The sequence below is a fragment of the Pyrus communis genome, chromosome 4 (assembly GCF_963583255.1).
Source record: "Pyrus communis chromosome 4, drPyrComm1.1, whole genome shotgun sequence".
NCBI classification, from domain to species: domain Eukaryota; kingdom Viridiplantae; phylum Streptophyta; class Magnoliopsida; order Rosales; family Rosaceae; genus Pyrus; species Pyrus communis.
This window is the reverse complement of record NC_084806.1, coordinates 27,756,231-27,781,271: the sequence shown is the minus strand read 5'-3', so window position 1 is coordinate 27,781,271 and position 25,041 is coordinate 27,756,231. Positions and strand designations below refer to the sequence as shown.

The 25,041-nt window shown below is 39.7% G+C and overlaps 1 protein-coding gene across 1 annotated transcript; it reads left to right on the top strand.

The window, feature by feature from the left end:
* The first annotated feature begins 11,842 nt into the window (after positions 1-11,842).
* LOC137731500 (lysine-specific demethylase JMJ13-like) lies at positions 11,843-18,547 on the top strand. The gene is made up of 11 exons (XM_068470619.1): positions 11,843-12,266; positions 12,940-13,324; positions 13,874-14,030; positions 14,110-14,329; positions 14,921-14,974; positions 15,055-15,134; positions 15,244-15,521; positions 15,632-16,027; positions 16,209-16,627; positions 16,813-17,097; positions 17,628-18,547. Exons 1-11 carry the CDS (start codon positions 12,264-12,266, stop codon positions 17,874-17,876), a joined length of 2,526 nt encoding a protein of 841 aa, XP_068326720.1. The 5' UTR covers positions 11,843-12,263; the 3' UTR covers positions 17,877-18,547.
* Positions 18,548-25,041: the final 6,494 nt, after the last annotated feature.

Sequence of the window (25,041 nt, the reverse complement as noted above, 5' to 3'; positions counted from 1 at the left end):
AAACATATGAGAAATAACAGAATATGTAGCACCTGAATCAATCAATAATCTAGCAAAATGACCAAGAATATTCAACGTACCCATAATCAAATCAGGGTTTCTCTAAGCATCTTGCAGAATGATGTGATGAACACGGCCCTATGCCTATTGCCGACCTCCACGACCTCTATTTCCGTGATTACCGCATCCTTGACTGGGCTGATTAGGCTGCCTCGTCGAACCAACACTGCTAGAAGCAACATCAAAGTTCTGAGATTGTCCTCTAGTATACCATTGTGGTCCACCACCCTAGTATGGTGCATATAGGGTATAATCTCCCTGATACGGTGGATAACCACCCTGATAATACGGATCAACTGGATACTAATAGGCTCCACCACAATATGGAGCTACATCGCCCTGATAGTGGTAAGCACCACTGTAACCCGTTGGGGTATAAGCACGAGGCCCTTAAATCTACCAAAGGGGAATCGCTGGTGTTAAGGCAAAAGGCTGGGGTTTCTGCTGATTCTATGGGCACTGGTTAGCCCGATGCCCCATCTGGCCACAAGTGAAACATTCATTGCTACCTCATCTACACTTTCCAAAATGCCGATTATTACATCTTCGACAAAGTGGAGCACTAGAACTGTTAGAATATCTTTGTCTCTGGAATCAAGAACCTCTTGAAGACCGACCGCCCCTCCGCGGCGTAGTAGAACTCGAACCACCACTGGATGAACTAGAGCTAGTACCACTTCGTTTAAAATTTTGTGTCTTATGAGGACTGTATGATGATTGCCTTTTATCCTTATTAGTATTATTTTTCTGAGCATTAGCTTTTTCTTCCTCCGCATCACTATCATCTGGAGCATTCTCGGAGTCCTCAATCTGGAGTAGAACCTCGAAAAATTCTTGATATGTAGAAGAGGGAGTCGAAGTCGCCATAGAATAAAACTTCTTACGAGTACCCCACTTAAAACGTTGGAGCATCTCAACAGGATTTGCAGTAATCTCAGGACAATATCAGGACAAATCATTTTTTATGATACTCAGTGGCTGACGTTTTTCTTTGCTTCAAATTCAAGAATTCTTCCCTCTTATGATCTAAATACTCTGGAGGTATAAATCTCATCTGAAATAGATGCTTGAAAATCTCCCAATTTGTGGCATCTTCAGCTGTCAACTAAAAAGATTCCTGTTTCCACCATGATGCAACCTCCTTACACAAGAACCAAGTGGCCATCTCGACCGATCTGTCCTAAAAAAGATTTCCCTCTTGCTGCATCACCCAAAAGGTTTTCTTAACATGGTTGAGCCAACGCTCAGCTCCCTCGGACCCCTCATTGCCAAATAAATTATTTAGCTTCAAGTTATATATAATCTCTAAAGGGGTCCTCTGGGGAGGACAAAATGAGGACTGAATGGCATTAGCAATAGCCTCACCAAGTTGTCCAATATTTGGAAAATTAAACTCAAAAGAAGTACGTGGCTATCTATGAGGCATCATGATTATGACATAAGAGATCAAAATAATTAGGACTTAAACAAAAATGCAGCACTGCCCAAACCTAGTGCTTTGATACTAAACTGACACACCTCGACCGGAGTAGAGACGTGTTGGCCATCACATGAGGGTGACGTAGCCAAGTGCACAACAGAAGTGATAATTATGCGAAAATGTGGGTTATAATAAAAAAAAAGAAAAGAAATCAAACTCAAACTTATTTACACTAGAAATAAGTGTGTGAAAGTGAACATAACCAAACACAAGTATTCAGAGCATAGGTCTCAACAGTGCAGTCAGACAAACGAAGTACTAATTATACAAACAGGGAGAAGATCCCTACAATTATTTAGTAGATCGTCAGAACCGCCGAGAAGTCTTCGTGAGCCACCAAGATGTACAGTTACCTAGGACCTGGAGGGGCGCAAAAAAGAAGGGTGAGTGGGCAAAAAAAAAAAACGTTTGAAACCACATTTATCTTTTCTGAATATAATAACCCCTCATTGTAAAACCCGTATAGTCTCCAAAAAATAATACTACGTATATACATATGAATACCAATGCACAAGGTTAGTAAAAACTGAAATATACCATGTCATAACGTTTCTGTGTAAGCTAGGTGAAATCAATATAAAATAATATGCCAGTCGGAGTCACCTAATGTGACCTGTACGATTGGATCTATAGCTTATCAATATATGCTAGCACACGAGTCGAAACTACCTATTGTGGTCTGTACGATAGGGTTGAGTGTCATACGTATGCTCAAATGCTACGATCACATGAAGGTTATGCGAATAATTGCGGGTCACCTACTAGTCGAAACCACCTATTATGGTCTATATGACAGGGCTGGCACCAAAGGGAGGTAAACATCACGTGAAGGACTGTGCCCTGGCCTCATGTAGGACCACTAACATCGGGGTGTAGAAATGATGAGCTCTAAATGCATATATGCATAACAAGGTGCAATGCAACCAATACCATCATAATATACTCACTTGAAGCTTACCTGGGCCTCCGCAGCATCAAATGATATAATTCACGATGTATAGTAATGCAATACTTAAAATGTAACTCATTTTCGACATGGCGTTTAAAGGATAAATCAATTTAAAAATGTTCTGGAAACCACGACACACACACACACACACACACACACATATGTAGAAAGCAAATGCCCACTCACTGATAAGTTGGAGGATTATAGCCCCCCAATCTCGCTTGTCCACGCTCGTCCTCGAGGTACGTCTCACCTGACGTTGTTAGGAATATTCTGTTATCTTCGATGGAATATTCGCCTTCTTCTCCAGCCATTCCGCCGGTTTCTGCAGTCTGGTGCTGTAAGTCGTCGTTTGTACTCGCCGGAAACTATTAGAGGTCTAATATCCAATGGAAAACGGTCGGAAAAACCTTCGAAAGTTCCGACGAACTATGTACCCTCTCGAACTTGTCTATTCCGACATCCACTCCACTTCAAAATGCTAGGGAAGTTGATTGGAAGCTTCCTCAAGCCCTAAAATTTCAGAATCATCCGTGATTATGTCATCCAAAGTTGCACTGTGATGGAGCTCGAGAATCAGCGGGTCATCGTTTACCAAAACAAAAAACTAAGGGTATGGTGATGATTGTGAAGTCGAGAAGAGGATGATGGTGGTCCTTATAACCTCGATCTGTGCCGATTTGGTTAAGCGTGCGAACTAGGGTGTCTCGGGTGTACAGACCGAGAGAAGAGTTGAGAAGGAAGGAGAGAAAGGGTAAGGGTGTATGTGTGTGTGTGTGTGTGTGTGTGTGTGTGTGTGATTGGCAAAAGAAGAAAATAATAAAATCTAATTAGGGCCAAGAGACAATGAGCCCATATAATTAGTTCGTAATTACTCGTTTATGCACTTCAATAATCGTAACCTTCTCGTTACGATCCGATTCGAGTCTAACTCACGTCAACATACTCGTGACGTCGGGCACGATTTAATTACGATAACAAGGAAGATAATTTAAAACTGCATATTTACATCCATGTCACTAAGCCACCGAGGGCATAATCGTCATCTTAGATACTCGGGAAGGAAAATATAGTGAAAATTGGAACGGGTCGTCACAAATATTCATAAATTGTTAATTTAAAGACGAAAACTCTAATTAGATTAAAGTTCAGAAATTATTGTTTCATTTTTTTTTTGTGCATTGTTAATATTTTTATTTGAACAAGGAATATATTTTGAAACACTTTAATATCAAACTAGCCTTTTTGCACAAGCATCGAAGGACCTTTTCTTTTCACGGGTGCTCCACGCTCCTAAAGATCTTTTGAATATACATATTTATTTTTAATCTTGCTCTAACTCTCTCTATCTTTTATTTTAGATTAATCTATATAATTTATTTACCAATTTCTTCTTTTATTTTCTATTTCCTCTCAGATTATATTATACACATAAAAGCATAATAAAAATAACACCAGTCATAGGTGCCTTTTACCTATTAAAACTACAAATGATGGAAACCAAATTAAATAGTGTGTAAAGAAAAATAAAAACAACTCCAGTTGAAAACATTGGACAGCAAAATTACATGAAAAACTAGCATATAAAAAATAAAATGCATCAGCAACCAACGAAGATAGGCTCAGAGTGTTTGCAGTAAAAATCCCTAATATGCATTGTGAATTCCTGTAAGGTGAGCACCCACTGCACAGAACCCAGGTTGTATGAGTTCGTTTCACAGAACAAACTTTTGAAGATCACTGAAGAAGAGTGTGACAGTCCGTTCCAGATTTTCGAACCGTAGGGGTGAAATGACGGTTTTGCCCCTAATATGGTTGTTTCGTTGTGTGGTTTTTTTTGGGATTTTTGTTGGCAGGTTCTAGATCACACACACTCCCCTACACCTCCCTCACCCTTTCCCTGCCCTGCACCCCTGTCTCGAGCCCTTTCTCTCTCCCATTTCCATCCCCATTTGTATGGACACACCCCAAAACCCTCCAAATCTTCACAGATCGAGGAAACAAAGTATATATTCTTGCTCGTGAGGTCTGTAGAAGTTCAACCATACCCATTTCAGGTAAGGATACCTTCATTTTCACGTCGAACTCGGGATACCCCGATTTTGTCACTATTTATGCACACGTTAATTCTTGTGTTTTTGGGAATTTCAAGCTTGTAGGAAGCTTGGTGAGGTCCTTAGGAGGCTCGGGGTGGTTCGTTTGAAGGTTTTGGATGTCGGGATCATGAGTTACAAGGTTGGGCGGAGTTGGTGGTGTTTTCTCGGCGAGATTCTGTGTGTTTTAGCACTTGAAAGTGGTATGGATTTGTTCCTCTTGTTGTAAGCTTCATTTTGGTACCAATTTTGTGAAATTTGGTTAAAAAACGAAGAAGATATGAAGTTTTGAAATTTTCACTATTTTCTGGCGCCGGCGACGGCGCCGAAACCTCGCCGGAGAAGACGACGGAATATTCCGTCAATTTGGACGGAATATTCCTAACGGCGTTAACGGAATCCGTTAAAGTTAACGGAATATTCCTGACGGCGTTAACTGACGCCGTCAGTGTGCCAGGCACGTGCCTGCGCGTGGTCGGCGCGTGGGGGCACGTGCGGCGGTGGAAAATTTTTCTAAAAATATGGGGATGTTCCTGAGGTTGAGTAGATCACGTTGGTGTATTCATACACCCCATTTGAGCATTGTATGAGAAGTTATTTTTTAAGGTTGGTTATGTGTTTTAAAATTAACGTTTTTATAGTTGTTTCGCATATAGGTGAGACCTATCCCGAGGACGAGCGCGGTCACTCGAGGCAAGGGGGTTACGACCCTTCTACATACCAGTGAGTGGGCTTTTGGTTTTCCGTATATACCTATATACTTATGTTTTTCCCAAAAATTGATTTGAAACATTATACGTTTATATGCCATGCTTATTGTTTGCCATTTATTTACGCATTATGAGTCGCATATGTTTATATATGTTTGGTGCTGCGGACGCACAGGTAAGTGCCAGGTGAGTATGATTTATGTTTACGTTCAGTAGTGATTTGAGATGCATAGAGAGCTCATAACCTGCACCCCCGGTGTTAGTGCTCCCACCCAGAGTTGGGCACAGTCCTTCACGTGATGTTCACCTCCCACACCACACGCTCATCTTGGATCCAAGTTAGGTGCACAGTCTTGTCGTACAGACCACTTTAGGTGGTTCCGACTCGTAGGTGACCCGCGATTATTCGCCCAGCCTTCACGTGATCGTAGCACTTGAGCGTACTTATATTACACCCAGTCCTGTCGTACAGACCACTTTAGGTGGTTTCGACTCATGTGCAGGTATAGTTAGTGAGATGGAGATTTGAGCTCTAGATTCAGCCGTACAGGTCATGTTAGGTGACTCCGGCTGACAGATTACATGACATTGATTTGACATTCCTGAGCACTTGCATTCTATTTAGAGACATTTGATATGGCATATTTCGGAGCATGATTTATATATATGCATATTATATTTTCTGGGAAGTATACAAGTTTTACGGCGAGGGGTTAGAATCTTGTTTTTGAAATGGTTTTTGAAAAGCTTTGTTTTTGCCCACTCACACTTTCTGTTTTGCGCCCCTCCAGGTTCTAGTTGGCTAGCACTTTTGGTGGCTTCCCTGAGGATTTCCCCGGGCATATCTAACAGATCATCACCAATGTAGGACCACCTTTGGGGTGTGTTTTTGTAGTATGGTTTCTCTCGGACTGCATTAGGTCTTCGTGCTCTGAACTTATTTTTCACGCTTGCACATGTATGCTCTTACTTTGTGTAAAGCTGGATTTTATTTATTCGTACTACTTTTATTATTATTTTATTAGCTTCCTGATAGGAGCATATTTAGGCGACTTACTTAGCTTGTTTTCGTGCATCTATGTTGTTAATTCATAGTTGTTTTAGTAGTTTAAGCCATTTTCGTGTGTTTTTAGGTTCATATGGCTAAGGAAGCAAAAAGATGCATTTTGGAGCATTTTGGAGCAAAATTGGGCTTGGAATGGATAGCATATGCTTGGAGCCAAAGTGTTGGACGAATTTGAAAGCCTTGTATGCACTTTGGACATAAAACAAAGGGCCTAGCCCAATCAAACAATCCTTTGAGCCATGCAAAACCTCTAGCCCAATCAACAACCCTTAGCCACATGCATTTCCACCTTCCTACTTCATCATTTCATCATTGCACCACCATTCACACACACATGCACTTACTCTTTCATCATTGCACCACCAATTCAACACATGCATTTCCACCTTCCTACTTCATCATTTCATCATTGCACCACCATTCACACACACATGCACTTACTCTTTCATCATTGCATCACAAATTCAACACATGCATTCACACACCAACAACCTAGCTCTTTTTCCATCATTATTTCATCCACATGCACTCTCAATCATAACAACCACATTCACTCTTAAACAATCACCCACATATTCTCCCATTCCCCCTATAAAAACCCATGCATTCATACCCAAAAATCACATCTCATTTTCATACACAACACACCACAAACACATCCAATCTTCCCTTATAATCCAAACACCACTCCTCATCCATTTCCATAATTCCCCAATCCATTCAACACACCAACAACATCCCTTAGACCTTGTGCTACGACGAAGAGGAAGATAAGAGGGCCTAAACGTTCATACAATTCAAGTTTGAGTTGTTGGAATGTTTAGGTGTTTCTTTGATTCTCTTTGTTTTGTACCATGAGGAACTTCCTCTTTCGACATCAGTTTTGCTTCAAGGGTTCTTTCTTCTTAATCCTATGTTCACTCATGTTATATATTTTTATGTCAAACCTTTTGTAAACATGAAGTGTAACTAATCTCTCTCTAGGGATTCGATAGCCTTGCAAGAGTGCCATGTAGTTAATTCAGAATTCTCATTTAATCTATCCATTTCTTGTTTCATTCTCCGATTTAATTGTGACTTAGTGTGTTAATTTTAGTGCTTGATCATCATTTGAATTAACCACAGGTTGTTTAGCCAAGATTAAAGCACACATCATGCATAATCTTGGTGGATATGTGAATGAATGAAGGGAATGTTTTGCAAACATCCTGCCGAGTGTTCCCTTTGGTTTTGTGAAAGTTTCTTATGCACTACATATTCTTGATTAGGAACCAAAGTTGCACATCACAATTAGGTTCATGATTAGGGACATTTGATCAAGTCCACACATCATATGGCTGATCATATCTAAGTGAAACAAACCCAAGAAATAAGTAGAGGGATGAGTATAATCTGACTTAACAAGCATGGACTTGGCTTAGCAATGGTGAAATCGAATCTCTAGCTACATCTCTATTTGTGCTATCTCATTTCATTAGTTGTTGATTCATTTATTTGTGTCTACTTCATTTTCTTGTGCTTTCAAGTTACAACAACAAATCTGCCTAAATTGATTAGTTTTATTTCTCTTATAGAGTTTTTGCAAAACAAGTAGTTGTTTAGGTCCAATTAGTCCCTGTGGATTCGACACCCTTATTTGTGCCATTATACTAAAAATATTCTAGCACGAAGAAGGAAAACTTCAACACCATTTCATCAATTTCATATTTACATTCTGTCTTAGTGTTTTAACGTTTAGTTTCGCATTCTTTGAGTCTAGTTTAGTGTTTTATATTGTTTTTACGTTTTTGAGTCAGTTTACAAGTGATTAACAATCCCTCCTAATCCCCGGTCCAGAACAATCCCTACTTATACTTGTACTACAATTGATAAAAAGAGGGTTTAATTTGTGTGCGTATAAATAATCGCATCACTTCCGCACTGTGCACATGGTTACGTCACTTCCACGTGACGGCCAACATGCCCTGATCTCGATCGAGATGTGTCAAAGAGCCTTGGCAAACAAATTACAACTCAAATCTAATAAAACTTGGACGTAGTTTCTCCATATCCTACAAAACCTCAAAATTGCACATGATTTTATCGGGGAAATCAAAAGTAAATTGTAACAAAGTTTAAACAAAAACCCAAACAAAAGTGAATTGAAACTAAATTGAATCAGAAACCAAATCAGAACCAACAAACCAACGTAATTTTTTCATATCCTACAAAACCAATCAAAACATAGAAATACATACCTTTATAAAGTACATAAAAATTTATGGGTAGTTACTTTTGAATCTCCCACAAAACTCATATCGTGGCAATAGTTGTGGAGAAAATCAGATCAGTGCTTAGAAAAGCAGTTGTTTTCGTCTTCCTCGTTTGAGGCTTTTCAGCACATCCTTATTTCGTTTCTTTTTTCAAAAGAAAAAAAAAAGTAGCGGAGAAATTCAAGGAGACTATTAGATAGAGGGAGGAAGAAATAACAGCAGGGCTCATCAGATCAGCACGTGCTTTTCCTTATTTCGTCATGTCAAATTTACAAGTATTACCCATACCACTTATTATTGACCTTTTCTTTTCAATTATAAATTTTTTTGTTTTAGGGCTTTTACGTCCAAATATTTTCTTGAGACACCAAAGTAGTTTTATGGCATTCTAATATCTACTAATTAATAAAATACTCATTGTCAACCAAAATTTTATAAAATTACCAGTTTAATCCTCTAATTAAAACAAAACATGAATAAGAAATATGGGGCAGAAATGTAATTTTACACAACCAAATTTTGCTGTTTTTTTTCTAAGTGCCATTTACATGTAATCCTAACATATCTCTAATTATTTAAAATAATAATAAAAAATAAAAAAAACACTTCCCACTCCCACGTTCTTTGTCACTCCCTTACTCTCTCATTCTATTTCAAAAACAAAAATAAAAGATTTTCTCACACACTTTGTGCGTGCCCATATGCTAGTATTAAAAATAAGAAGAAAGTCGTAAACATACTTGAACTCAAATATGGGTAGGGATTGGCTCTGATACCAAATTGTCATATCCCGGCCCAAGCCCCACCACATCTCGGGCTCGACTCCACCGTAGCACGATATTGTCTGCTTTGGACCCCGACCACACCCTCACGATTTTGTTTCTGGGAACTCACACGAGAATTTCCCAGTAGGTCATCCATCATGGGATTGCTCTCGCGCGAACTTGCTTAACTTCGAAGTTCTGATGGAACCCGAAGCCAGTGAGCTCCCAAAAGGCCTCGTGTCACATCCCGGCCCGGGCGGGACCACTTCCCGGGCTCGACTCCACCGTAACATGATATTATTTGCTTTAAGCCCCCAGCACACCTTCACGGTTTTGTTTCTGGGAACTCACATGAGAACTTCCCATTGGGTCACCCATCATGGGAATGCTCTCGCGCATCACTCGCTTAACTTCGGAGTTCCGATGGAACCCAAAGCCAGTGAGCTCCCAAATGGCCTCGCGCTAGGTAGGGATGAGAATATACATATAAGGATCACTCCCCTGGGGGATGTGGGATGTCACAATCCACTGCCCTTAGGGGCCCGACATCCTCGTCGGCACACACACGACCAGGGTTAGGCTCTGATACCAAATTGTCACATCCCGGCCCAGGCCCTACCACATCTCGGGCTCGACTCCATCGTAGCACGATATTGTCTGCTTTAGGCCCCAACCACACCTTCACGATTTTGTTTCTGGGAACTCACACGAGAATTTCCCAGTGGGTCATCCATCATGGGATTGCTCTCGTGCGAACTTGCCAACTTCGGAGTTTTGATGGAACCCGAAGCCAGTGAGCTCCCAAAAGGACTCGCGCTAGGTAGGGATGGGAATATACATATAAGAATCACTCCCTTGGGGATGTGGGATGTCACAATCCACTCCTCTTAGGGGCCCGACGTCCTCGTCGGCATACACGCGATCAGAGTTAGGCTCTGATACCAAATTGTCACATCCCGGCCCGAGCGGGACCATTTCCCGAGCCCGACTCCACCGTAGCATGATATTGTCCACTTTGGGCCCCCAGCACACCCTCACGGTTTTGTTTCTAGGAACTCACACGAGAACTTCCCAGTGGGTCACCCATCATGGGAATGCTCTCAAGGACTACTCGCTTAACTTTGGAGTTTTGATGGAACCCGAAGCCATTGAGCTCCCAAAAGTCTCGCGCTAGGTAGGGATGAGAATATACATATAAGGATCACTCCCCTGGGGGATGTGGGATGTCACAATTCACTGCCCTTAGGGGCCCGACGTCCTCGTCGGTACACACGCGACCAGGATTAGGCTCTGATACCAAATTGTCACATCCCAGCCCGAGCGGGACCACTTCTCGGGCCCGACTCCACCGTAGCACGATATTGTCTGCTTTGGGCCCCCAGCACATCCTCACGGTTTTGTTTCTGGGAACTTACACGAGAACTTCCCAGTGGGTTACCCATCATGGGAATGCTCTCGCGTGCTACTCGCTTAACTTCGGAGTTCTGATGGAACCCGAAGCCAATGAGCTCCCAAAAGGCCTCGCGCTATGTAGGGATGGGAATATACATATAAGGATCACTCCCTTGGGCGATGTGGGATGTCACACCTCGTGCTAGGTAGAAATGGGAATATACATATAAGGCTTACAGGATCCACTCCCCTAGACGATGTGGGATGTTACATAGCCTTTACCAACTAACCATCATCAAACCCCCATCAAGACATCACCTTCAAACCAAACGCAAAACCATCAACTCCACCCTCAACTCAAGCCGCCAACATCGAGAAGTAGGTCATGAAGGTTGCTGAAATTGTATGAACTGACATGATGCGACCACCATCATTTTCACCGACATAAAGAAAAACTGAAGGCTTTATGGGTAGAGAATCGAGGGAATGAGGAAATCATATGAGCAGAAACAAGCACTTTGAAATCCTATCTGAATTTTTAACCATCTTTTTTGCTAGGCAATTACCTCCTAACGTAATTTCAATTTGGGTCCATGTTTGATTCAATTCACTACCCGTTTGATCATTGTTCTATATTATATAATCTATGTTTGAAATTTAGATTTTGAGACAACTAATCTTAACGTTGACCATGATATACCCAATTGGTAGGGTTTGAATATAATCTATGTTTGAAAACTTAACTGGGACTTAACGAATGTGATATTTTCAATATGTTAGGTACTTATTTAAAATGTTTAAAAAAAAAAAGATCAACTTAAATTAAAAAATTAAAATTTTTTAGATACTTAATCCTTTTATTGTTTTTCTTCATTTTAATCGTTCTATTTTCCTGAACCAATTCAATTTCCTAGTGGGAACGGGCGAGACTCGGTAAATTAAATTTAATATATTTAAGGCAATTAAAGCGTTAATATTTTTTCGTTAATAATTAAAGCGTTACGGTTATAAACTACATATATTATCCTCCTCGAGGACCTTTTTCGGTTTCTTTTGTCCTTCCCATTCTCTCTCTCCTCTTCTCTTCTCTTTCCTTTCACTATTCCTCTTTCCCTCCATTGGCCGGGAAACTTCTTTCGTCGCCGGGTAACCGCTTTGTCTCCGGCGAATAGCATCCGTCCTCCGACGGATATCTGTTGTCTCCTCCTCTCTCCTTGACTTCCTTCGACCTTTTTTTGTATTATTTTCGTTGACTCGGTGGCTCGAAGGCTTCGGATCTCTGATTCCGGCCAGAGACGTTGCCGTTTCGGACGTTTGGCGGGAATGTGGATGGCCTGGTTCTCGCTGTAGGCTTGCTTTTGGTCTGCCGTGGCTGGGATCGTGATCTAGGGTTTCGGTTCTCTGATTCGGATTCGGTTTCTGCGGTTGTGTTGTTTTATCCTTTGTGTGTTGCTGTGAACAAAGACGCAGGCGTACAAAAAGAGACTACGGAATGAGATGGTGCGTTTTGCTGGTTTAATTTGTGATTTCAGATCTCGTACATTGCTCTCTTTATTCCGGAATCATTTACATTTGTGAAAATTGTTTTTTTTTTTCAGCCAAAAAAAAGAAGAAGAAAAATTTGTTTGGCATTTGTGGAATTCGTGATGGAATGAATTGCTGGAATGCATTTACGTGTTCATTTTTTGAGGAAATTTTCATTGTTTTTTGTATATAGAATTTTATAATATTTTCAGTTCTGCTGGTAGTTATGCGTTATGTAAAAGTTGCTATTTCGAGAGTGTGTGTGTGTGTGTATAATTATTTTAGATTTTTGTTTACTTTTTGTGGGGTTTGGGTGATGATGTTCATTAATTTGACTGCATGTTACTACTGAATAACTAATGAACGTGATTTTGTGTTGAACTTTTATTTGGCTGTCTGTTCAACATATTTTAGTTATCGACTTTTAGGAAAGAGTAGTGTTAAATAAAGTAGGTGTATCGGAGGTCACCACGGTGTTTGGGATGCACTTTTGTTTCTTTCCTGCTGATTTACTTGTCTTTGATCTGCTCACATGTCGAGTCCGTTTGACAAATTTGCACAAATGATACATGCCTGAACTGAATTTCATTTTGCATTTCACATTTCCTTTAATTATTCAAGTACATGACCCTAGCCCTTTGGTTAACAGGTGGAAGGAAGGGTTTGTTTGTCCAAAGAGGCCAAAACTGGATTAGAAATTCTGAAGCGTACAAGGCTTCAGCGAATGAGACCGCAAACTTCTACCGAGCCTGTAAATCTCATTAATACAATGGCTCGAAGTGGAGGCGATGCTTTAGAATCTTCTGTATCCTGTGGTCTTAGATTACAGGGAGGTGCCAACTCAGTTTCTCTCTTCACTGGTGCTTCACATGAAAAAGATGTTTTTCCAAAGCGTAGGGTGGATAAGTTCGAAACAAGTGACCTAGAGTGGACTGAGAAAATTCCCGAATGCCCTGTCTACTATCCAGCAATGGAGGAGTTTGAGGATCCTTTGGTTTATTTACAGAAGATAGCTCCAGAAGCTTCAAAATATGGTAAGGAGATTACAAATTTTCTTCACTCAGTTGTTGGTTGGGTTAGGAGAGCTATTACGTCACCCCCCTGGCAATACATCTAAAAACACTATCACTTGATTGTTTTCAGTTTGGAGATTTGGTTTCTTTGCCTCCTTTCAACGTCTGTGTTTTAGTGTTGAAATTTCCACAAGAACCAATTGTTCTGCCGTTTATACAAAGTATTTTATTTTCCAATATAATCGCTCTGTTTTTTTCCCCTGTTTCCGGCATTTGAATTAGAGCCTCCTTTTTTTGACATACATTGAAATTAAACAGATATGTGATATCATAAATGCTCTTGAAGTACAGACATACACATATTGAGTATATACATCAGGTCTCTTTGTCATTATATGATGCTGAATAAATGTATATTTCTCTTCCCTGTTTCATGTAAGATGGTATTTTCTGGCGAAATATCTTGATCATTTTTTTCCCACATAATGGAGTCCCTTCATAGACATCCGATAAATTTGGGGTGGCATATTGACCAACTCTTCCCATTCTAACCTGCAATGATATATTCAGGTATATGCAAGATTGTTTCTCCCTTGAGTACTTCTACTCCAGCTGGGGTTGTATTAATGAGGGAGAAAGCAGGATTCAAGTTCACAACTAGAGTACAACCTCTTCGTCTTGCAGAGTGGGACAATGATGACAAGGTCACCTTTTTCATGAGCGGAAGGTGAGAGCTTCTTCTAATTACAAATATAAAGTATTACTTCATCAAATCTTCAGGTTTTTGAGTGAGTTTAATGTTACAGAAATTATACATTCCGTGATTTCGAGAAAATGGCGAACAAGGTTTTTGCTCGTAGATATTATAGTACTGGTTCCCTTCCCGCCACGTACTTGGAAAAAGAATTTTGGCAAGAAATTTCTTGTGGAAAGACAGAAACTGTTGAGTATGCTTGTGATGTAGATGGTAGTGCCTTTTCATCTTCTCGCAGTGATCCTCTTGGAAATAGCAAGTGGAATTTAAAGGTGTTGATTCTGCCATTCTTTATCTCTGTTTAACTGTTCAGTAGGTGACTGATATATTTACGTAGGCAGTTGATGTTCACTTTCTAAAACTGGCACCTCAGTTATACAGGATACACGCGAAGGCACATGTTAGATTAGTACACCACGCACGGCCAAAACTAACCCTAACTGTAGAAAACCAAGAAGGAACAAGGATGTAGTGGAAAATTTTAAAGACCAGAGACTAAGAGTACTGTTGCAAAGATGCCATTAGGGATGTTATTTTATGAGAAAGAGGGTTTCACCTTGTTCAAATAGATGGGTTAGAGAAATTTGGTGCTAATAATGCTCTCTTGTTCTTTTTTTTTTTTTTTTTTGTTTGTACAGATTAATTAGCATGATCACAAGAAATTTATTTTATCTTGAATTACATGACTTGTGCTCTTCTTTTGTATTTCTCTGTTTTTGACCTCTTCTCTCTTACAGTTAAACCATATATACGACCTTTGATTTGTAATCGTTGGTTTGCATAAATTCTTAAGAATAATATTCTGTTTGGTTCACTGTATGTGGTGGCATGCACATCAACTGATACCCCCTTTGTCATTTCAGAATCTTTCAAGGTTACCCAAGTCCATTTTGCGTCTTCTAGAAATTGCAATTCCGGTACCAAAACTAGTTCAGTTCACCCGTTTGCATTATCTATAGGCTGTATCCCTCTGTTACTTATGTTGGTTTTATAATAGGGTGTAACGGATCCCATGCTATACATTGGAATGCTGTTTAGTATGTTTGCTTGGCATGTGGAGGATCATTATTTGTACAGGTATAAGCCACTGTATATATCACTATTTAATCCCAGTGAAGGCAACAGTGTCTGCCCTTTCTTATTCTGAGAGTTATTATCAATATTTTATTTTTATGTCACATGGCAGTATTAATTATCATCATTGCGGCGCATCCAAAACCTGGTATGGCATTCCAGGTAAAGCTGCTCTGCAATTTGAAAAGGTTGTTAGGGAGCATGTGTACACGCATGATATCAGATCAACTGATGGAGAAGATGGAGCAGTTGATGTCCTATTGGGGAAAACAACATTGTTTCCTCCAAATATTTTGTTGGAACATGATGTCCCTGTCTACAAGGCTGTGCAAAAGCCAGGAGAATTTGTTATTACTTTCCCCAGAGCATACCATGCTGGATTCAGTCATGGTAGGCTTTATATTTGACTTTTGCCCTTCATTTTACTTGCCCTATTTGTCCATGTTGTTTTGCTTGCTTCTCAGACATTAATTTAATGCCTTTTTCTAATGGAAGTATAGGTTTCAACTGTGGCGAGGCAGTCAACTTTGCAATTGGTGATTGGTTCCCTTTAGGTGCTATTGCTAGCCAACGTTACGCGCTGCTTAACAGGATGCCTCTGCTTCCTCATGAAGAACTTCTGTGTAAAGAAGCGATGCTTCTACACACAAGTTTAGAACTTGAAGATTCAGACTGTTCATCTGCTGATTTGGTCTCCCATAATAGAATTAAGTTGTCTTTTGTGAGATTGATGCGCTTTCAGCATTGTGCTCGTTGGTCTTTAATGAAGTCAGGGGCATGCACTGCTATTTTGCCAAACTCCTATGGAACTGTTCTATGCAGCCTATGCAAGCGCGATTGCTATGTAGCTTACATTAATTGCACTTGTTACATGCATCCTGTCTGCCTGCGCCATGGTATGTTTACTATTATGTGAATAATTTTGATGAACTCTAACTACAGACCTCAGACCTGTTATGATAATGATTGTACTCGATTGTACCGCACCTAGTTTAAAATATATACGGATAGTAAAACACCTCCATTGACTTAAAAATGTCTAGTGGTTACTTATTATGATCTTGTTTCCCATTGCAGATGTAAGGTCTCTTGACTTCTCATGTGGGAGCAATCCTACTCTCTTTTTAAGGGAGGAAATAACAGAACTGGAAGCTGCAGCCAGAAAATTTGAAAAGGACGATAGTATGCTGGAGGCGATAAGGGGGCTAGTGGAAAGTGGAGATGACTTGTATTCTTATCCATTAAATTTATCCCTGAGTGCTGAAGACAAAGGATACTCTCCCTATTGTGAGATAAAATTTGAGTTGAACCCTGAACTTACTGGTAGAACTTGGTATCGGTCACAAGAGCCAGAAACTGGTTCTCATGGCCAGCCCATGTTGAGATCTGATGCAGATTATTCAAGTCCGGCAGTGTCAGAAGGTTCCCTTTCATGTGCCGCATCAACTCTTTGTTCCCTTTTAGAGCCTCGGGAGAGCTTATCTGCACCCAATTATGTGAGACATTGTTCATTTCACTAAATGTGTCTGCCTTCTGTATTCTAATGCATAATGTTGATTCACTACTTTAGTTTGTTCTGCAGGGGGTGTAGGACAATTTTTCTTATTAAAATTTCAATGAATTGAAGCGTAATTATTGGATTAACTAAAGTGTAATGTTGCGTTCATATGTTTCCTGGCAGGTACAGGGAAATGCTAACTCTTACACAGGGACTCTAAGTTCTAAAAGGTGTTTTGAAGAGTTGGTGCGTGGTGCATATGAGTCTTCTCAATCCTCTCTATCTTATGATGAATACTCTAGTGTGCGTCCAGGGAATCTAAACGGATCAGAGGTTAGGCATGTTGTTGATCAAGGAAGTGACGATTCTGATTCAGAGATCTTTAGGGTTAAGCGCCGTTCATCATTGAAGGTGGTGGATAAAAGAAGTGTAAATGATGTCTTGTCATCAAATCATTCCGAAAACAAGGTATATACTGAAGCCCCCTGTACTTTAGTTTCTGATGCATGTGATTATTTATAATGATTTTGCTATATCTGTGTGTAGTTTTAATTGATAGATCATTTGTCCATCACTTAATTTAGAAATTGAAGATTTTATCTGTAGTGTGTGTGTGTGTATATATATATATTTTTTTTTTGGATTTCTTTATATTTTCCATTATTTATCAGTGAAATGCTTATAAATTTAATAAAATATTGCACTTGTCAATTGGAGAGATGTTGAAATTGGAAGTGAAAATGTTATTCATCAAATACCTGTAATGGACCCAGAAGGGGGAAATCCACCTGTGCATGGGTTCTGATGAGCATCCATTTAATTATTTCTTTGAAGTAATGGAATTTGAAAAATCTGGGCATCCCCGTCTTGTTGCATTTATCACTTTTATTTATATTTATTAATGTCCAGATACAGGCTTTAAATCATTTAGTTGGTTATTTTTTTTATTCTGCTTGTATATATTTTGCTGCTGTCTGAGTTGTATTTGCAAAAAACAGGGTTTTAAACGATTGAGGAAACTGCAACCTGACAGAAGATGCGGGCGATCGTTGGTGCCATTAGATTATTGCAGCCCTGGTGAACCAAATGCTAAATTTATTGCAACTAGTAATTACAAAGGAGTTCCAGAGAGTGCTTCTTTGGAGGGCAGGTTCTCCACAGGAAGTAGCGCTCCTACAGGAAGTAACGTTCCCATCTCTATCAAGCTTAAGAAGTTGGCCAATGAAGATTCAGCTAGACAACAGTGAGAACACCACAGAAAGGATGGATACGAGGTTGTACTGGGAACGAGCTGAAGGCAACCAACCCCAGTGGAGATTGGGGCAAAGCGCCTTAAAGTCAAAGCACCATCGTTCCTAGGGTCAGAGAGCAGCAGGTTAAATTAAAGATATTTAGATCACACTAGGAAGTGCCGACTATCTGGTTGGCCAGCCCTGTAGAGAGAGCAGCAGCGGCATCATAGAACGTGACCTCGCTAACTTGAATTTCTCTAACGGGGTTCTAACAACACAGGTAAAGCTAAAGAAGATTGATTTGTGGGAGCAGTGATGAAAAGATTAACCTAGGATAAAGATTTACATTTTTTGTGCAGGCCCTCAAATTGGGGCAGTCTGCATTGTTGGTGATTCTTGAGGTTCTCGGGCCGGGGTATTTTTACCATCTTTGGCAGGAGAACCTTTCTTCCTGCAAACTAGTAGAGATTGGGTTATTTGTGAATTTCCATGTAAATTTATTTGTTTTTTTTTTTACTTTCTTTCTTACAATTGTTAATCCAGTAAGTAGCTAGTTGGTAATTCTTGAACATGTTAGTTGGTTTGCTGCTTCCTTTTTACAGGTTCTTTATTCTTATTTGTTGCAATGGGTCCTTGTAAACCTTTGAGTACATGAATAAAATGCAGAGAAATGCGTTGTCATTTTATTTGGCTTCTTGTCTAATCTGCTGCCCATTGATATGGGACGATGTGATATTATTTTATAGTTCAAACATTGTAATCGGATTTCTTTTTCATCATCCAAAGATCTAATTTGGAAAAAGAGCATTCGATTTGGAGCTCGTTAAGTCATTTATATGAATTAAACAAATTGATGGTTCACCATAAGTATGTTACTTGTATCATATATGTTGATTTGTTCATCATACATATGAATGATTACCCGATTCCAAAATTAAATAGATCTTTTTATATGTAGTCTTGATATGATGGAAAAGAGAAAGAACAATTCCGGTCATGATATTTGCATGGTGAAGTGATGCTTTTTTTAATACATGTGATATTATCTATATTAAGATCATTTCCAACCTTTGGGTTAAAACCTAAAATTTTTAGCTCAAAAAATTTAGGTTTTAACTCAAAAGTAGTTTTTCTCCTCCAACCCTTCTGGGTTAAATATTTAGCCCGAGATTATTAAAGAATGAATTTAGGATAATTTCTTTCTTAAAGTAACTTTTAAAAATAAATAAATAAATAAATTGTGTAGACTATCCTATTTTAATTTTATGAACATTTTAACCTAAAAATATTTAGATTCCCATAAATATTGAAAAAACTAAATCAACACCATGAAACTCGTGGAACACTACAAAAGAATATGAAACACATAAAATAATTTTTTTAATTGCTTTAGCTGTTGGATTTAAATTTGGACCGTTAAAAAATTTGGATCGAAGGTGACGTAACCAAAGTGTAAATGATATAAAAAAAAGTGGATAAATTAAAACCAAACTAGAACTTATTTAAACTACTAAAGTGAGTGCGCAGTAGTGGGTAGAACCCATAGAATACAAATGTCCAGAGCATAGATGACAAATAGTGCAGTCGAAACTAGAAAAGTACTTAGTACACAACTAGAAACAGTTCCCACATTAAATAGAGATATGTCATAATCGTCGGGTGATCCTCGTGTGCCATAGAGTAGGTCGGCTATCTAGGACCTGGAGGGGCGAAAAAAAAATCGGTGAGTGGGCACAAAAATAAAAATTTATAAAATCCTTTTATTTTTTGAACATACTAACCCCTTGCTGTAAAACATGTATAGTTTCCAGAAAACATACTACGTATAGGTATGTAATCAAATGTGAAATCAACAGTAAATCAGGTAGTATGCCACATCACAATATCTCAACAACAATATAAATAAAATCAGGTGTTCAATTAATCTATACTAGCACGCAAGTTGGAGTCGCCTAGTGCGACCTGTACGACTGGCCCTAATGCTCATCAATATATGCTAGCACACGAGTCGGAGTCACCTAATGCGACCTGTACGATAGGACTGGGTGTAATAATATACGCTCTAGTGCTACGATCACGTGAAGACTAGCGATAATCGGGGTCACCTACGAGTCGAAGTCACCTGATGCGACCTATACGACATGATTGGCACCTACTTGGATCCAAGACGAGCGTGCGGTGCGAGAGGTGAACATACACGTGAAGGACTGGCCTTGGCTCGAGGCGATCACTAACACCGGGGTGCAACGATGATGAGCGAACTACATGAATATATGCATGCCATAATGATTCAATAATTCCAATCAACAATATAAACTTACCTGAACTTACTTGCGCATCTTGTAGGATTATTTAGCATTTAACCACAATACAACATTAATAAGCAAGTAATATGTATATGGATATGCCATGACAATAAATAACTCTCAACCACATAACAACATTATAAAATTTCATAAATCATGGCATAATATGCATAAATCAATTTAAAAGCATTTGCGGAAACTACAAAGTTTATAAATATATACACGAAAAAAAAATGCCTACTCATTGACATGTTGATGGATCGTAGCCCTCTAGCCTCACTTGTCCTCATACGTCCTCAGGATAAGTCTCCCCTATATGCGAAACAACTAATAATAATTACTTAATTAACAAATATATGAAAAAGTTAGAAAAAAAACTCCCTATAGCTTGCTCAAATGGAAGGTTTGAATATACAAAAATGTTCTACTCGAAGTCACGAACCCGTACATGTCAATCACTCGCCGGCCGGAGGTTGGACGTGCCCTCACGCCCCCCTAACCCAGGGCCACATGTGCGGCCATGTGCCTGGCATAAATTGATAGAAGACAGGGAATATTCCATCAAAGTTGACGGAATATTTCGTTAAATAGTAACAGAACCTAACGCTTATACCTGATGCCGTTAGAATATTCCGTTAACTTTGATGGAATATTCTTCATCTTCTCAGGTGATCCTCGCCGTCTGGTGCTGTTTGATTTCGCCAGATTCTGGAAAAAGTGGCCGGTTTCTGGAAAATTTCCAAACTCATATAATTTCTTCATTTCTCAACCATTTTTGACCAACTTTATATGGAAATGAAGCTCTTGAGAAGAACAAGATTATACCTTTCAAAAGCTCAAAAAATGGATGGAAAATGGCATGAAAAAGCCTCGCAAGTCTTGGCCTAAAACTCGACTCCTTGAAACCGTGCTTCTCAACATTGTCTTCACTCCAAACTTAGCCTAGGGACTCCAGAGAGTTGTGCGGATACTCTCACAACCTTCAAAACGTCATAACTCGGTCGGGATCACGTTCGAGCAAACTCATCCGAGTCGGAGCTTCCGAGTTGGTGAGTCAAAACTCAACCACTTCAAGATCGGTTTGTACGATTAGGTTCGTGAGGACGAGAGGATCACAACGGTGATATTCTTAAGTTCGATCTGTGAGTGTTTGATGAAGGTCCTTGCAGTTGTAGAGAAGAGGGAGGTATGGGTGAGAGAGAGGAAGAAGATGAGAGAGAGACTAATAGCTTTTTTGATTGGTGGAAAAATGAGAGAAGTTGTTTGGTTGGGTGAGAGAATTAAGGTGTGAAAATTGATTGGTGAGGGAGATGGGTACACGAGACCGGTTTTAAAAAGGAAAGTGATAAGGTTTTTTAGATTTTGGCACAATAAATCGGACACATAAATCAGCCTCCTTATCAATAATAGTGTTTCCAACACTGATAAATTAACACACGCGTGTACCAGTCTATCCGTTGTTAACGTACTTTAACGTAACGTAACTTTTTCGTCACAAATTTGATTCGGGTCTAGCTCACGCTCAGGTGTTCGTAATAACGAGTACTATTTAATTACGATAGCGAGAAAAATAATTTAAAGCTGCATAATCTCGTCTACGTCACTTTGCCAACAAGGGTATAGATGTCAATTTACACACTCAAAATTACATAGAAAATTAGGGTCAGGTCGTCACAACCTACCCCCTTAAGAAAATTTCATCCTCAAAATTTCAATACTACTAGAAATCAATCAAAGAACAAATGTGGGTACAATTTTCGCATGCGTTCCTCTGTCTCCCAAGTAGATTCCTCAACTGAGTGGTTCCTCCACAAGACATTCACCGTACGAATGGCCTTGATTACGAGAACTTTGTCTTTCTAGTCAAGAATTGTCACTAGAACCTTGTCATACGTCAAATCTAGATTAATCTCTAACGGCTGAGGAGGAACGGATCATAGATGTATCTTCGTAGCATCGACACATGGAAAACATTATGCACCCTTGACAACTCTGGAGGTAGATCAAGTTGGTAAACAACTTCACCAACTCGCTCGATAATCTGGTATGACCTGATGTAATGAGAGCTTAGCTTCCCTTTCTTCCCGAATCGTACAACGTCTTTCCACGATGACAACTTTAAGAATACCTAGTCTCCAACCTTGTATACCCTGTCGGTCAAATGTCCATTGGTTATACTCTTTTACCGATCCTGTGCTGCTTTCAAGTTAGCCTTTATCCCTTGAATATTCCATGTCGTTTCATCCACGATCTCAGGGCCCACCAAAACTCTTTCGTCCACTTCAGACTAACACCTCAAATGGTAACATACCAATGTTGGAATGGAAGCTGTTATTGTAGGCGAATTCTATCAATAGCAAGCGCTTATGCCATGCGTCTCCGAATTGCAGGACCTAAGATCTCATCATATCTTCCAGTGTCTGGATAGTTCTCTCTAACTGCCCATCGGTCTGTGGGTGATAGGCAGTGCTGTAAAGTAATCTTGATCCTAGAGTTTTTTGGAAAGCCACTTAGAACTTCGAAGTAAATCTAGGGTCCCGGTCATAAATGATAATAACTAGAACACTATAATACTTGATGATTTTAGAGATGAAAAGTTTAGCCAACCGACTCAACGAGTAGTTCTCACGAACAGGTAGGAAGTGTGCTGACTTGGTAAGCCGATCTACAATCACCTAGATACCGTCATAGCCATTTTGCATATGAGGCAGCTTGTACACGAAATCCATTGTGATATGTTCCCATTTCCACTAGGGTACGGGAAGTGACTGTAGTAACCTAAATGGTTTCTTTCTTTTCGCCTTAACCTGCTGACAAACTGAACAATGACTCATATACTTTGCAATTTCTCTTTTCATTCCAAGCCAATAGTAAAAAGGTTTGATGGTATGATACATCTTGGTACTCCCGAGATGCATTGCATAAGCTGAAATATGCGCTTCATTGAGAATTTCTTTCTTCATTTCTTCTACATTCGGCACATACATCTGACCGCCTTGCATCAGCATACCATCCTGCATTCGAATCCTGAGATCTCCCTTTTTACCATCCAACACTGCCTGTCTTAACGCCTAGGATTCTGGATCATTCATCTGGGCCTCGAGAACACGATCCAACAAAACTGGTATGACCTGAAAGTTGGCAAGTAAAGCTCTATGTTGATCCAATTTTAAAGCCGCTTTAGTAGATCTTAGGTCAGTCAGAAGAGGAACACAACATGCATAAAGAGCATTAAGTAGGCCGTGAGATTTCCTACTGAGAGCATCAGCTACATTATTCGCACAACCATGGTGATACTCGATAGTGCAGTCATAATCACTGATCAACTCCATCCACCTATGTTGCCAAAGATTAAGTTCTTTCTGAGTGAGGATGTACTTGAGGCTTTTATGGTCAGTGAAAACTCGACACGTTTCCCCATAAAGATAGCGCCGCCAAATTTTCAAAGCGAAAATGATAGCTGCCAACTCGAGATCATGAGTATGATAATTCATCTCATGGGGCTTTAACTATCATGAAGCAAGCACAATCACCTTTCCATGCTGCATCAGCACGTAACCCAGACCATTCAAAGAGGCATCCTCGTAGAGCTCGAAATTCCCACTATTATTAAGAAGTGCCAAGACAAGCGCATGAGTTAAACAGTACTTCAACTGTTGGAAACTTCGTTCACAATTATCATTCCACTCAAAATTAACTTCTTTCCTGGTCAACCTCGTCGGAAGCAGGGCTATGGTTGAGTAGTATTTCTTAAAGCGTTGATAGTAACCTGCAAGACCAAGAAAACTTCGTACTTCAGTGACCGTTTAAGGTTGCTCCCAATTTTCCACTGCTACTACTTTCTAGGGATCCACGAGAACACCTTGAGCTGATATCACGTGTCCTAAGAATGACACTTGATCCAGCCAGAACTGGCACTTACTGAATTTAGCGTACATCTTATTTTCCTTTAGCTTCTTCAAAACCAAACGTAAATGTCTAGCATGGTCAACCTCGCTCTTAGAATATACTAGAATGTCGTCGATGAAGATGATTATGAACCTGTCAAGGTACGGACGGAATGCCAGATTCATCAGGTCCATAAAAGCTACAGGAGCATTAGTTAACCCGAATGGCATCATAAGAAACTCATAATGACCATATGGAGTTCGGAAAGCTATTTTCGAAACATCATCACTTCTGATCTTCAATTGATAATAACCAGACCTTAGATTGATTTTTGAGAAAACGCAAGCACTACAAAGCTGATGAAAAAAAAATCATCGATACAAGGCAACGGATAACAGTTTTTAATCGTTACCCGATTCAACTGTCTGTAATCAATACATAGCCTCAAAGTTCCATCTTTCTTCCTCATAAACAAGATACGAGTTCCCCAAAGAGATGTGCTCGGCTGAATAAACACTTTTTCAACAGGTTCTTGCAACTGAGTTTTTAGTTCCTTTAACTCCGCATGAACCATACAATAAGGAGTTAGAGAAATAGGATCGGTACCTAGAATTAGGTTGATGGTGAACTCCATTTCACGATCCAGTGGTAGGCCAGGTGAATCGTCGGGAAAAATGTCAGGAAAGTGTCTAACTACTTGAACGTCTTCCACATGAGCAGAACTCTCTTCAGTCACCACTAAATGAGCTAAGTAGTCTTGACAACCCTTCCTCAACAACCGTTTTGCCCTCATGGTAGAGATAACTCCATGTTTCAGACTGTTATGTTCACCAACAAACGTGACAATAGACATGCCCGGTCGGTGAAAAGTAACAATCTTCTGATAATAGTCCAACTTAGCATAATTGTAATGTAACCAATCTGTACCCAAGATAACGTCAAAGTCAACGATATCTAAAGGAATAAGATTGGCTGGCATTATGACA